Raw genomic sequence first — 16,222 nt, forward strand, 5'->3', positions numbered from 1 at the left:
GGTTTTTGTGTCCAAATCTTCCTTAAATGTGTTTGTGAGTCAAAATAGATGTTTGAATTATTTTGTATACGGTTTTTATGAAGTTCCTTAATGGTTTTTAGGTCCAAAACATGTCAAAAACAAAATTTTGGGTTAAAACCACGAACAGCCTCCCTGTTGTCACTGATGAACTACAGCTATACGGGTGTGAGTTACAACCGTAACCATACGGATATGGTTTGAACCGTATGTATACGGTTGAATCGTACGGATACGGTTTGAACCGTACGAATATGCCTGCAACTAACCACACGATCAATGTTGACAGTGTATGCGTCGGATGCAATCTCAACCCATGTGATATGTAAGTGTCTTTTACACATATTATTGCTGGAATATGATTTGGAAATGTAAACGAGCTTAGAATATGGTATTCTCAGGCGATAAAGGAAAGGATATGACTCAGTAAAATAATATCTACGTATCCTTACCTTGCGTTATCAGGTGAATGGGATTATCCGTATGGATATAATTATATCGTATCATGTTACGCTACTAATGGAATGATTGCATGATTATTACTACTATCGATTATATTATTTGTACAAGTGATCTTATGTGCACTATGTGCTTACCGTCAAAGTGTTGTCTTGACGTAAGAGGTCAACCTTCGACAGGGTAGGTTTGGTTCAACTGTTACTACCTAAATGGTGTAGGTCAAATGACGCATGTGTTTCATCAAGAGCACTATGCTAGTGAGGTTGTAGCAAGGACTATCAGTAAACTCTGGCCCGATCAGCTATGGGTTGCAGGCCCGGACAGGCCGCGAGACCTCTTATTATATTTTGTGTATATGTTACTGTTTTCGATAGAAGCTGGGCATGGGACATTGTGTTGATGTTCGTCTGGATATCTCATTCAATTAGCATTGTGTTAATCCCCTAAATTTTCTCTTATGGAAGTGTGTGCATGCTTTTGGGATGGGACAAGTTATGTTTGTCTTTGTTATGTTTGACACGACGATAGTAACTATGATGTTTGTAATATTTATACTTCGACATATGTTTTAGAAACTAACGATTTCAAAGTTTGTGGTTGTTTAATATAATACGCCGATTAGGAACTTCCGTAGTGTATTAAAAATAATGTACGGTGTTACAGCTAGATCTTTAGATATTTAAATTTAATTTATTTAATAATACTTAATAAGAAAATAATATAAAAACTAAAATAAAATATATAATCATCATATTCTGTTATATTATTCTTCTATAGCCTACAAAAATGTAGAATTTGGTCCAAAGAAGTTTAGACATCGGTCTGATTAGAAAAAATTATGCTGTTGGTACCTGTGGTTTGCTCACATTTGCATCATAACACCTATTTATTTATTTTTTTTGCATAGTTGGTACCTCAGTTTTGCTTAATTATTGTGGCTGACACCCCAACCTAACTGCCGTCAAAGTTTAATGATTAACTCCTCACATAATACACTCATTAAAGCACAACGACTACTAGGTAATATAGTAAAAGTTTAGGAACTATCCTCACAATATTTAAGTTTCATCCTCCATTTCTTGTTTACTGCTTAGGTTTGAAGTTGGATGAATGTTACAACACTGGCACTCTATTTCGTTTTTATTATCATAATTCTCAAATGATTTATATTATTGCAGTGAACTTACGATTTTTTTAAAGCCAAAAAGAAAAAAAGATTTATTAAATATTGGAAATAGAGTACGGAAGATGCAATAGCAACATCAATCATGCTCTAAAATCTCAAACATGACTACCACCAACAAACGATCACACATTCGATTTCGATTCACCACTATCAATTCCACTAAAAAATTCACTAATCAACTCCCATACATGATAATTCTACTCACTTTACTCTCTCTCATCCTTTTTCTTTCTCTAAAATCATCATCCATTCCAAACCCATCTCAAAATCAAAAACCACATATTTGAAAACCAAGTTGCCTGAAGTACCCCGATTAGCTTACTTCATAACCGGTTCAATTGGAGACGGGGTTCGTCTGAACCGGTTGGTCCGAGCGGTTTACCATCCGAGAAACTATTACTTGTTGTATCTGGATCTGGAAGTTTCTGATGAAAAAACTTTGAATCTTGCTAAAAATGTGAAAGGAATGAAGAATGTAATGGTGGTTGGGAAGGGTAATTTGGTAACTTCAAAGGAATTGCAACAGATATGCGCAACGAGTAAGGATTTCTTTTTCTTGTATTTTAATAAGATGGAGTGTGCAATGAACTCACGATCAATACGATGGAGCGTGCAGCGAGTAAGAAGATGATAACTGGAAGAATACGCTCGAGTTTTCTCATAAGGAATTTTTTTTCTTTCTTTCTTGTATTTAATAAGTTAGAGATAATAAGTTAGAGATAGGAGGATGTAATTGACTTATCAATATATTTTCAAAAAAAATGCATGAGTTTGGTAAATATATGCTACAAAAACATGCTTCTAGAGTTCTAGTCAAAAACTCAAAAGAAGAGATACTTGATTTAAGGATACTCTATAAAATTTTACTATATTACACTAGTAGTACTTGTACTTTTATGATTGTATAATATGAGTAGTTAACCATAAAATTTTGACGACAGTTCGGATGGGGTGTCAACCACGATAGTTAAGCAAAACTGAGGTACCAACTACGCCAAAAAAAGTTTAGATATTACGATGCAAATGTCGGCTTAATTTTTTGGTCTGATTACATAAGCCTGAAAAGGAAACCTAAAAAGAAGCCTTGAAAATGTAATCTGACATAAAAACAAAAAAGTCATTTTTTGTTATGATTATTTATTATTTATTAATTTATCTATCTTCGAATAAAATTACACAGTTTAGTTAAGAAAAAGCAACATAAAAAAACATGGAGTACATTGTAATTTATCCATCAAGATGTAGAAAATTATTTTGGTTCAAAATTAATTGTGAAAAATCTATAGTATCATATATCATATAAATATCTAAAATGATGATGTCATAAATAATTATTATCTAACTTTAAAAAAATAAAAATAAAAGAAAAAATTTAAACTCCTTATGATGATGTTATTAAAATAATTAATTTTATTAGTATGTTCTTTAAAAAAAAAAAAAAAAAAACCTCAATGAAACACATTCATGACTATATGTACAATATTTGAAACATTATGTACAACCTTATGGTAAAACACCTCAATGACCATATGTACAATATTTGAAGCATAATATTATGTACAACCTTATGATAAAACACCATAATTATCATATGTACAAATTTTAAAACAAATTGTACAATTTTTACAAAACACCACATAAACACACGTACAAACTTTGAAGTATATTGTACAACCTTCATATAATAATAATTGTATTTTAAATAAAAAAATTAAAGTGACATTTGTTATTACTAATAATTATTATATTCTTATTATTATCCAAATATGAGTTCTCTTTACGGAATTAATTACGCTACATATTTATACGAAATACATGTCTCAATAAAATGATATAGTGTAGGTTTTTATGACAAAGAAAATAGTAATTGTGATGATAATTGATTCATTTATTCTGACCAAGTTAAGTATATATCAATATATTTGCAAAAACAACGATAAAATTTTTAGGCGAAATTTGTGGTTCCACGGGTTATTAATATAAATGACTTTAATATTTACATTAACTTAATACCTAAAATATATAATTAAACTATTTCATTTAAGCAACTAGTGATTTCACGGATCATTTCACTAGTGACACGAGGGAAGGAGTATAATCCTAATTTTGAGGGTTTCATTCATGAATGTATGTGAATGAACAACTCGCGTCGATCTATTGGCAATGTAACTACCGCTTAGAGCCTAAAGTGAACTCCAGGCATTATTTAAAACCCATGAAAATTTGACTCTACTATTTTTATGGCGTTTCCTTTTTTCATTTATGTTGTATTATATATATATATATGTGTGTATATATATATATATATATATATATATATATATATATTATTTTATTTTTTATTTTATTTTTATTTATTTATTTATTTATTTATTTAATTTTTTTTTTAATCTTTTTTTGGGCGGAGGTCCTCATAGAAGCAATCTCTCTATCCGTCGAACATAGAGAGGGAAGACTTTCTTTAACCTTGGAGTGTTTCACTCGGGAGGAGAAATGACTTCTCTTTATTCTAGGGTAGAGGAAGGATTGTTTACGTCTCACCTCCTCCGTACCCTACACGTGTGGGATTGAGTTTTGTTATTGTTGTTGATGATGATTCATGAATGTATGTGATGTATGCGTGACGTAAGAATGTATCACCCACAAACACACACACCTACAACTTTTCTTATACACCCATCGTTTCTTTGCTTCCCAGTTGTTGCTTCATCGTCTATTATCTCTTACTACTATCAAACAGCCACCAATTTGGCTCAAATCTCTTGTTTTATCGCATCAAAATCCCTTCTTTTTCATTAATTCAGCAAAAACCCATTTTCAAGATTCATAATTTCTTCACATTTCATGGCTTCCATTAACATGTCCTCCCCATCCACATCTTTACTTCGCTCAAAGTGAGTTTTTTTTTTTCCATCTTTCTTTTAATTCAATCTCATGCCGATTGATGCGTTTATGTTCCGATTTCAATTGGGTATTTCTTTTCTTGATTTAGCTTGTTTTTAAGCTTTTGGGGTTGTTTGAATTAGTCATTTTTTTAGCTAGAAAGATCCTAAGAAGGGACACATGAAGAAGTCAATATTGTAATTGTAATAAAATTTATTGGAATCACAACTTATTTGGTGCAAAGTTAAAGTTTCTTTGATTCTAATTCCGATTCTATTGATCTTGTTTGTACTTTACTAGGGTACTTTGGGTAAATGGTAAAACACTCCATAAAAAGTTTCATCCTTTAACCTTAAAAGGTAACAAGATTTGGAATTTTGTGATACTTGATAGGGATAAAGTGTTGAATTGTTCTATTGTAATTTATTTTTGGTATATGTTTTAAATGGGATATCACTCATTAAATATGTTACAAAACCTTGATGGTAATCATTCTGGTCAATTTAATTTGTTTTGTTCGGGTATTTTATCAATAGTATAACAATGTAGATACTTTTAAACATCAACTTCCTTTATTTATGATCACCATTCACCATGGTGCAGGATGATTACAAATTTCAGCTCAAATAGTGGTCTTCACTTTGTAAATCTTTTATCGTCGAATGGATATACGTCAGATGCGTTTCTTCAGTTGGGTAGTAGATCATGCTCCAAAGGTAAAGGTGTCAGAGCCTCGTTATATCCGGTAGATGGCGTAGAGAAAAACGGTGTTAGTGTGTCGTCTGGAATTGTGATACAACCGGATTCAATATCTTTGGGTGCACTAGCAGCTGAAACAACTCCTACCATGAATGGGTTTTCTAGTGGTGCTGGTGAATACGATTTAGACCAGCCCACTACGGGTTTCTCATCTATTCCGGAAGCAATTGAAGATATACGCCAAGGGAAGGTATTTATTCATTCATTATCTCATTTTTTCTTTCTTTTCTCAGATTGTATAATGTTATAGATTAGAAATATCTTGTGAATTTGTTAACACTAAATTTAGTTAACTATTTCATAATTCTTGTACTAAAAAGAAGTACAATATCTGTTTGGACGAATATAATTGTTTCGAAACTCAAATGGTGGCATTATTAGAATCTCTTGGTTTAATTTTTTCTTCTTACAAGACCACTCCCAACCATCACTAAACTTCCTTCCAGTATTGACTATCACATCAACGTCACATTAGCACTTCCTCAAACTTACTCCCAGAACTGAATGAGAACTGAACCACTGCCATCCATGACATACATGGGTGCTTTTTGTTTTTTAAGATTTTTTTCTGAAGATATATAGAGAAGATGTGGTTTAAAGGTCTACATGCAAAATAGTGAAGACTGTTTATTTTTGTTTCTGCAAAATATCGTAATCCTGTATGTAGCACTTAAAAGTATATTTCTAGGTTTGCGAGATTGCGGACATAATAAGACATTATATTGTCTTATGCCTTCAGAAAAACAAACAGTCTGCACAGTAAAACGTATGCGGGCGTGCATACATAAGACATAATAAGATCTGCTGACTGAAAAACAAACAACACCTTACTAAAAAACTGGGACCCACTATATTAATTAATTAAACTAATGTGAACATATTAAAGCTAAGTATACAACCCATTTATTCAACAATTCTCGTTTTCAAAAATGTTGTAAAAGGACGAAGTGCATCGCGAAAGTTTGAGGGTGGATGAGGACCAAGCGAGGACACGAAGCTGCCATTGGCGTCCTCGAGGGCTAAGTTGATGAAGCTTTGAGGGTGACGAATGGCAGTGGTCTAATGTTTTCCTATGGTTTTCACAGAACATAAAGGTACTGTTGGAGTTAAAGTTAAAACTAGAAAAAAGGGTATCGTTCCATTTTGAAACTTGAGCATTAACTAGAACTAAATTAGGAATAAAGGAAAGTTTAGGATTATGGAAAGTTGCAAGTAAAATCACTAATAGCTCGTAACCGAATATTGTTACATATTATTTTTGGATGAAACATATCTGTATACCTGTCTGCACCAGGATTCAGTAAGTGTAACACAATTTTTTGTCCATTTTAAGTTTTGCTTTTAATGAGATCTCTTATCCTACTCTTATAAACTATGGTGTCATCTTTAACAATTTATATATATTTATGTATATTGGCAGATGGTAGTGGTTGTTGACGATGAAGATAGAGAAAATGAAGGAGATCTAATAATGGCAGCAACATGTGTTACACCGGAAGCTATGGCTTTTATTGTTAAGCATGGAACCGGGATCGTTTGTGTAAGCATGAAAGGTGAAGACTTGGATAGATTAGACCTTCCTTTGATGGTTAATCATAAAGATAATGAGGAGAAGCTCTCAACCGCCTTTACAATCTCAGTGGTATATATATTTTCAATAGAGTTAACTCAGAAACAAATGTAGTAGCTCTATAATACAAGAAACTGTATGTATAATCATGACCAAATTTTGTATAACGGGTAGGGCTGGCAATTTTCCGCTCGAAATACATAATTTTTGGTCAGGATTATTGACTCACAAACTCACCAAACTGAAACCGGCCAACCTGCTGTTTTTATGGGTCGGGTTTGGGTCACCCAATGAGTTTTTGGGTTGTCCAGTCATCCGAATAAATTTTGACAGTAGATAAAGATTGAAATGTTTATTTAAATCTAATAACGCACACTGTTGTTTTTATGCTTATTTATGATGAAATATAAATTTAGAGAGTGACCCATATGACCTGAAATTTCTCTATTAGCTGAAACTGACCTGAAATTTGTTGATCTGATTAGATAAAAGTGTTACATGGGTTCGGTCTGGTTGGCAGGTTTTGGGTTAGTTGAAATACTCACTCGATTGGAAAATTTTGTCGGGTCTGCGTTGACTAGTTCTGACCCACCAACCAAATAACCAAGTGGGTCATCCCTACCCAACCCAAATTGCCACCCCTATGTACTGGTTAATATGAGTGGCTTTCAACGGGTCAATAATATAACGGTAGCTAAAAGGAAACAGCTTGAAAGTCACACAACATGTATTTAAAATGCATACAAGAACTAAACCTTTATTAAACAAATTCAGACAAATACTATACATATATTTTTGTTAGTGTATTTAATACACAAATTGCTTACAGAATAGTAATTGGATGATTAGTATTTTGACGCCAAAGTTTAATCATTTCTTGACCTAATACCCAACCTGTCTGACCTCCATTTTTTGTCACTTCTACGAGAAACCTTTTGTACACAACATAAACAATGGGAATGAGTGAATTTATATATAATCATGTATTGATTTATAGGATGCAAAACACGGTACTACTACTGGGGTGTCAGCACGGGATAGGGCGGCAACCATAAAAGCTCTGGCCTCAAAAGATTCACAGCCTGGGGATTTCAACCGACCCGGGCATATATTTCCATTAAAATACAGAGAGGGCGGCGTTTTAAAACGAGCTGGTCATACGGAAGCTTCTGTTGACCTAGCCGTGTTAGCTGGATTTGACCCTGTAGCGGTTTTATGTGAGATTGTGGATGATGATGGTTCCATGGCTAGACTGCCAAAGCTTCTAGAAATCGTCAAAAGGGAGAATTTAAAGATTATATCTATTGCTGATCTAATTAGGTAAATGTTTATATAGTTTGCTTTTGTGTTTGGGATTTATGAGTAATTTTTTTTTTTTCCCATCTTATGTGTGCGGTGTAACTTGGCAGGTATAGAAGGAAAACGGATAAACTAGTTGAACGTACTTCAGCTGCACGTATCCCTACTACATGGGGTCCATCTGTTGCCTATTGTTATCGATCAATATTAGATGGAATCGAACATATTGCGATGGTCAAGGTGAGCGAATATATAGAAATGTGCTATCTGTTAATGGATACGTAGGCAAAATTTTGAGGTTAAATTGCATGTAAAAGGAACGTACTTATAATAATTTAAGGTGAGATTTCACGTGTTTATCATTTTTCACATGTAAAAGAATCAATCCTGGCTTCCTTTTTTGGAATTCGATACCTATTTTCTATCGCAATCATTACACAGTTATTGTTTTGAAGTCTTAAATTTTCCAGATTTATCATTTTTCATTAATGGTATAGCTGTGCATATATTTCCTTCTATGAAACTAAAGAGCACCTTATGATGCAGTTTGCGAAGTAACCATAAATAGTTGGTATCAAACTAATGAACGATTTTCTGGTTATAAAAAAACAGGGTGAGATTGGTGACGGAAAGGATATTCTTGTTAGGGTACATTCAGAATGTTTAACGGGAGACATATTCGGGTCTGCTAGATGCGATTGTGGGAATCAATTGGCACTTGCAATGCAACAAATTGAAGAGGCCGGCAGGGGAGTTTTGGTATATCTAAGAGGTCATGAAGGCAGAGGAATTGGTTTAGGTCACAAGCTTCGTGCTTATAACCTGCAAGATGATGGTCGTGATACGGTTGAAGCCAATGAAGAGCTTGGTTTGCCTGTAGATTCCAGGGAGTACGGTATTGGTGCACAGGTATAACTATATACATTTTATTCCATGTGATACTTATGACATTTGGAAAATGATTAATCTTCTTGTTGTTTATGACATCGAACAAAACAAATAATGGTCAATATGGGCTGGTTGAGTACGGGTTAAAACGGTGTTTTGTTGTGAAGGTCAAAACTAATGGGCCAGTTTTTTTTTTTTTTTTTTCATTATTGGAGGGTGGTTTAGACATGTGGAGAATAGTCTACTTCATGTAAACTAAATGCCAAGTTTTCTTTTATAGGAAGTTCCGAAGCTGGCAACATTTCTTTCGCCCAGTGTTGTTAAAAAAATAATGATATTTGAATTGCGTTTGCTAAATTTGTTAGGAGCATATCGTCGATATATATATATATATCATTTATGTGGATGCCTAGTTTAATGGGGTCATTTTATAATCAAAAGCATCTTCTTTTCATGGTAATAATAATATAATAATAATAATAATAATAATAATAAATAATAAATAGTTTCCAACAAAGAAACTGCCATATTATTCTGAAGTGTCAAATGTGGAGCATGAATTGTGATTCTTCAACACTATTATTATCTTCTTTTTCTGAATTTATGTGTGCAGATTTTGAGAGATTTGGGAGTTAGTACAATGAAGCTGATGACCAACAACCCTGCTAAGTACATTGGGCTCAAGGGTTATGGTTTGGAGGTTGCGGGAAGGGTTCCCCTTCTCACTCCCATTACAAAGCACAACAAACGATATCTCGAGACTAAAAGATCCAAAATGGGTCATGTTTATGGCTCTGAGAATGGTGTCCCAAACCTCATCACTTCAAACGACAAACCAACCATTGAAAACGCAAGTGAATAAGTTTGAAGCTTTTGATTGACTTCACATTCTTTACTTACCCCAGATCAAAAAAAGTCATATAGGACTCAAAGGAAAATCATAATTTGTAAGATTAAGAGATTATAACCGGGGTGAATTCATTATTCATTATTTTTATTGAAACTGTGATGTTTGTCGATTGTCATCGGATGGAGAAATGTTGCAAGTTTAGTTTATGCATGCCTTTGATTTTTATAAAGATAATTGCATCCAGAATGTGCATTTAAGATGATTATGAACAAATTAGGATGTCATTGCATTAACTTTCAGCAAGAAACACTTGATGTACCTATTATGAGATGGACTTTCTGGTCATCACTTTTTTCACAATGTAAACTGTTTGTTTTCGAGTTTTGATGTCACACCCCTCAAAATGGACCAGGGGTAATTGTGACCAATCATATCATAACACAGTTGTATAAACGAGAACGACTCTATATGAGACTTTTTAAATAAAACTTTTGTTAATAAAATAGCGGAAGCAGTAATACATGTTTACATTATTATTAAAACGTAAAATAAATGTTTATGAACTAAAATATAATATGCGATGTGGACTCCATGCAAGCATCAAATCTATCATCACAAAGTTGCAAACAGCTAGCTCAATCATCACCTGAGACAAAACATGCTTAAAGTGTCAACCAAAAAGGTTGAGTGAAATTCACAGGTTTATAAATAATATCCAAAGTTTTAGACCACAACATTTAGTTTAAAGTTGATTGATATAGAAATATCAATCTAAAAGTGTTGCTGCATTTTGTAATATCGCTACTAAACAAGTTTACCCTATGACACCTTGTACTGTCAGTGTCGTGGAATCATTATTATGTAACCAAAGACCAACGGTCGAATGGTTAGAGACGTTACTCTCAATAGGCCTACTCACAATAATTAAGTTTGCATTTAAACGTAGCAATTGACGATATTACGGTAGGGATTTAGCATGAATCAAAGCATGACAGCATAGTTAACAATTTAGTACTTGTGTCTAAGTGTAAAACAGTTATAAAGCAAGCATGTGTCTCACCCCAAAAGTTATAAAACAGTTATGAAACAGTAAAAAGTGGGGCTATGAAGTTCACCTTAGTAGCACACGAAAGAATTGAACGGAAGGACGTGACCGAGATCTCAACCTAGAGATAGAACGTATTATCAGACATTGCCTAACAGACAATAGTATATAGTACTATATTGATAGTAATGGTTCACTAAAGAATTTCCATTTTCGGAAGGTTACTATTTATGGAAAGTTTCCACTTATAGTAATTTTCCAATTTTAGAAAGTTCGGGTTAATCTTTAGCAAGACGTTGTATAACTTTACTCAAACTTCGTTGCTATCAAATAAGTCAGGAATGACCAGATGTAACCGGGGGCCCAGGACTCTTGACCAGAATCTAAGTCATGGCATTCGAGATCCATAAGCTTACCCATAAATGGAAATCTAGACATCATTCACTTACGACCGTGAGTAGCGATGAAGTTCACATAAATTATACATTATCTTTGATTAACCTTCACTTTAGGTGTATACACACAACGAATTATTAATGTACTTAATAATTATATATGTGATAATATAACCTAAGTTTTATTTAATATTTAGTTATTATACCTTAGTATGTCTTATATATATTAAATATAATTATCTTTAAATAAATACCTAAATTACTTCAAAAATAATAGTGTTTTATTAATCGAACATTATTCAAAAATGTCTAAATAATAAATTAAATATCTAAAAATTACATACATAATTTTTATAGTCTTAGTTAATCATATAAATTAGTAGAAAAATTTAAGAAAACGTTTTTATTATATTTTTGTATTTATTTTTGTTTTTACCCTTAATGTATTCACAAAACAATTTTAATTCTACATAATTACTAAATAAAAACAAATAATTATTTTTATAATTTTTATAAGTTTCTATCAGTCTAATAACCTGTAGAAAAATATTTAAAAAAAATATTTTTTATTATTTTATATTTATTCTTAATTTACCTTCGAATTACATAATAATAGAGTTTAATTATATAATAAATACCAATTCGACCCAAGTAATTATTTTTATAATTTTTTTCAGATCTATATAAGTTTTAAAAACTCGGAAAAAATTATATATATTTTATTTTTGGTTAAAAGTATTTATTACGAATTTTACATTGTTTTTACGTTTAAACACTACATAATTCGTATTTAATTATAAATAATATTCCATAAATTATCAAAATTATTTTTATGCATCATAAAACTTATAATACTAATTATAACATATAAACATAATTAATTTCGAATTTTACAAAGAATATACAATAAATATAAATATAAATGACAATATTGAAAAAAATTAATAAAAATAGAAAGTACCTCAAATTTTCTTCAAGGTTTTGAGAGAATAACTTAAGTTTTTGTGTTTGGCAAGAAAAAATGAATGGGGAGCCATGTATTTATAGGTAAAAAATGGTTGGTGAAAAGAAAAAAAAATAATAAAATAAAGGTGCCAATTTTGACAAAATAATAAAAACATGTTAAAAATGTTTTTAATAAGTTTTTATTTTTGAAAATATTTAGTCAAAATTCATGGGCTCATTATTTAATTTATAAAAAAAAATCTTATTTCTTTTTATTTTTATTTTTTTTATAAGCTAAAAATATATATAATGATTAAAATAATTTATCATTTAATTAATAATTATGTTACATATAGTTTTAAATATAATACGCATTAATATTAACTAAAGTTATTTTATAAAATTAGTGTAAACTTTAGTTAACAGAACGTGTCGACTAAAAATAAATATTTGATCAACGTCGAATTTAATTATATATTACGTATGGATAACAACCCTATAGTCAAATTTGTAACAACCCGTCCTAATCCTCCCGGACGAAGTCTTCAACAGTTGGTCCCATTGCGATGATCGACTCCAAGTAATGTCTTTAGTATGAGCTAATGCACAGCGGAAGTCTTAATTCGTACCTGAGAATAACATGCTTTAAAATGTCAACATAAAGTTGGTGAGATATATAGGTTTGATGCTAGCAGCGTTATAACTATGGAACACAAGATTTTAAGTTTATACATAATACACTCCTCGTGTATAGAAAAGCAGTTGAGCACTTGGTAACCATACTTAACTAAAAGTCATCGCAGCATATTCTTAAATAAACCCTACACCGTACCAAGTGTAGTAACGAGAACGAAGTACTGTGCAACCGTTAAATGCTGGTCGTCCAGCCCGGTTGGGGATGTCAGCCCGATAGATCTATCAACAGGATTCGCGTTTACGCTCCTCACGTAATTAGCAGTTACCAAGTATAAAGAGATATGCCATGGTACAACTCAACCGAGAATTTAGTTTTTGATCACTTGTGTCCATATCGTAAATCATTTATAAAAACAGCGCATGTATTCTCAGCCCAAAAATATTTAGAGTTTAAAAGGGACTATATACTCACCTAATGTATTTTGTAGTAAAAATACATATAACATCATTGATCAAATATAAGGTTGGCCTTGGATTCACGAACCTATATCATTAATGTATATTAACACACATATATTTGTAATCGAACAAATTTATATATATTTTATCTTAGTTTATATGTTATATGTATTTAATTCGTATATATTTTGAATAATTAATATTTATACATATAGATATCTTAATATGTATTTCAGTATTGTATCTATAATTTGTTATAAAAAAAATAAAAAAAATAAAAAAATTTGATATTCGAAATAATAATGATAATTATATTAATGATTATATTAATGATACTAACATTGATAATTTTAATAATATTAAAGGTAATCTTATTAAAAAAATGTTAATTTTAATACATATAAGAAAATTTTTAATACTAATAATAAGAATAATAATAATAATAGTGGTAATAATAATAATGATAATAATAAGAATAACAATAATAATAATGAGTAATAGGTAACTACCTCATGGATGTAGTCTTAAAAGAAATTGCCCAAGTCCGGGTTTGAACCCGTGACGTCCCGTTACCCGATAACATTCTTAACCATTACGATGTGTGTTTCAATTCTTCATCAAATTAAACCCAAAACTATTCATTATCTTATTCATTTCCCATCATCACTTAACATAACTATTATCATCGTTATATTTTACTCGTGACCCTCTCATATGATATCATCTAATCAATATCCAACTCGTATTCATAATAAATATCGTTTTAACTCGTCATTAAATTCTACCATCATTACTTACTTAATTTAACCATCGTGATACCATGATATTATTATCGAATGTAAATCATAGTCATAAAATTATATTCTTCACCGTCTTCACTATTTTCATTTATCATAAACAACCTCATCATCAACTAACCATCATCTAATCATCAAGTGTCATTCATAGTTTTTACGATCATAATCTTAATTATTTTCTACATAACTATAACATCACGATTATTCTAATTCATAATCGATCATCCTTTATCGCCACAGAAATCGCTTCTCGATCCTCATCACTTGTCATAGTACATCATCGGTACAGCAAACATTTATCTCAAATGGACAGAAGGCAAAATAAAAAACTAACGGCCCAACTCACCTCGGCCCAAATTAATTGTTCAAGCCCTACGTTTTAACTAAATCCATGGCCTAACCCTTAAACACTTCGGTCCCTAGAACAAGATCACAAAACCAATAAAAATCCAATTGGTCCGCTAGATAAAAAAAATATATATATAATACGTGTTGTAATAAGCCACCACCTTTTATGTGTATCACTTTCATTATCCCCACTTGTTCTCCATGTGGGACTTTCCAACGAATTCCATACCAAACAATCCCACTATACTCATCCACTTGTTAAAAATTAATTACTTTAAAGGATCCTTTATATTTGTTTCCCAAAAGTTCAATCAGTAGGTAGTAATAGTTTTGATTGTAAAGTTGACCAGGAGCTAGTAGTCATGTAATTAATAAATGGTGTTTGTGTTGGGTTTCAAACAGAAGTGTAGAACAGAAAAAAAAAAATACTCGCAGGTTCACGGTTAATGGCAGGAGAGAGAGATGAAAGAAGATAGAGGTGGTTCACGAGTATTGAGATCGTGGTTGATGGTGGTGGAAGCTCACGGTGGTGATATAAGTTGTAGAGTTATGGTGGCAGTTTTATGGTGGTTGGAAGGTGGTAGAGTGGTTAAAGGTGATAGAAGATGGTTGTTGGAGTAGAAAAAGAACAAAAAGAAGAGAACGTAGAGGTACGTGACATGGTGGTTTGGTTGTGATAAGATTAAGAAAAAGGATTCGTGATGATGATCATTGTAGTGGTAAGTGAAGGTGGTTGTTGGGTTTGATCTTATTTGATGAAAGTGGCGATTGTAGTATTCGATTTTGGGTGGTTTTTGGGTCGACTAGGAAGTAGCCGGGGTGATGATGTTTGTGTATGTGGGTGTTGATCGAAATAGAAGTAGTCTAGACGACTGCAGTAGTAGTTTTTGTGGCGTGTAGTGGTTTTTATGATGGACAAAGGTGATGAAACTAGTATGGTTCAAGGTGACGGGTTTCAAGGGAACTAATCGGTGATGGTGGTGATGGCTCCAAGGTGATGGTTTAATGGTTGTAAACAGCACACAATACGGTGTTGGTGTTGGAATTTGTTTATGAACATAATCATGGCGGCACATATGAGTAGTGAATACTATTCGAATTGTGAGCAGCAGAGAAAGAAAAGAGAGATAGTAAAAATGAGAGAAATGGTGGATACTTGGTGATATCACATATCTATATGTATGTGTTGTAAAGATAGATATATTTATATCTTTATTTAAGAACCAAACAGATAGATAGATACATTCAATAGCATACAAATACAGTAAAGTATTAATAATAATTAAATGTTAATAAACGTGTTAACAAATAGCAACCTCCTGCCGACAGTTTTCAAGTGTTATATTTCGTGTCCATTGCTAAACAGTTAACGGATAAAAGTGTTCCTAAAAATCCCAAATTTTAAGATTAAATATATTTAATTATTTCACTCATTAATTGTTTGAAACCTGATCAAAAAGGTGCGTCTAATATTTATTTTTAATATATTCCCTTTTTATATATGAACAATTTTAAAATGGAAAGTTAATTACTAACACAAATATATTATATATTTTTAAACAAATAGATTTAATATAACTTTATAAATTTTTCAAGTAATATTTATATACATAAACATATATATCTACATATATATTTATCTATTTTCAAATAGTTGTTCGTGAATCGTCAGGCTTGGTCAAGAG

General features: G+C 31.7%; 1 protein-coding gene across 1 annotated transcript; it reads left to right on the top strand.

Moving 5' to 3' along the window:
* The first annotated feature begins 4,314 nt into the window (after positions 1-4,314).
* LOC139845276 (bifunctional riboflavin biosynthesis protein RIBA 1, chloroplastic-like) lies at positions 4,315-10,196 on the top strand. The gene is made up of 7 exons (XM_071835540.1): positions 4,315-4,557; positions 5,150-5,495; positions 6,726-6,947; positions 7,873-8,195; positions 8,285-8,414; positions 8,787-9,083; positions 9,676-10,196. Exons 1-7 carry the CDS (start codon positions 4,508-4,510, stop codon positions 9,922-9,924), a joined length of 1,617 nt encoding a protein of 538 aa, XP_071691641.1. The 5' UTR covers positions 4,315-4,507; the 3' UTR covers positions 9,925-10,196.
* Positions 10,197-16,222: the final 6,026 nt, after the last annotated feature.

Source organism: Rutidosis leptorrhynchoides, chromosome 4, assembly GCF_046630445.1.
Source record: "Rutidosis leptorrhynchoides isolate AG116_Rl617_1_P2 chromosome 4, CSIRO_AGI_Rlap_v1, whole genome shotgun sequence".
NCBI classification, from domain to species: Eukaryota; Viridiplantae; Streptophyta; class Magnoliopsida; order Asterales; family Asteraceae; genus Rutidosis; species Rutidosis leptorrhynchoides.

Excerpts from the sequence above, each read along its gene's own strand:
- LOC139845276 (XM_071835540.1), top strand. The coding sequence starts at position 4,508 with ATGGCTTCCATTAACATGTCCTCCCCATCCACATCTTTACTTCGCTCA. Across the intron at positions 5,496-6,725 it reads AAGATATACGCCAAGGGAAG|ATGGTAGTGGTTGTTGACGA; the intron begins GTATTTATTCAT and ends GTATATTGGCAG. Across the intron at positions 6,948-7,872 it reads CCGCCTTTACAATCTCAGTG|GATGCAAAACACGGTACTAC; the intron begins GTATATATATTT and ends ATTGATTTATAG.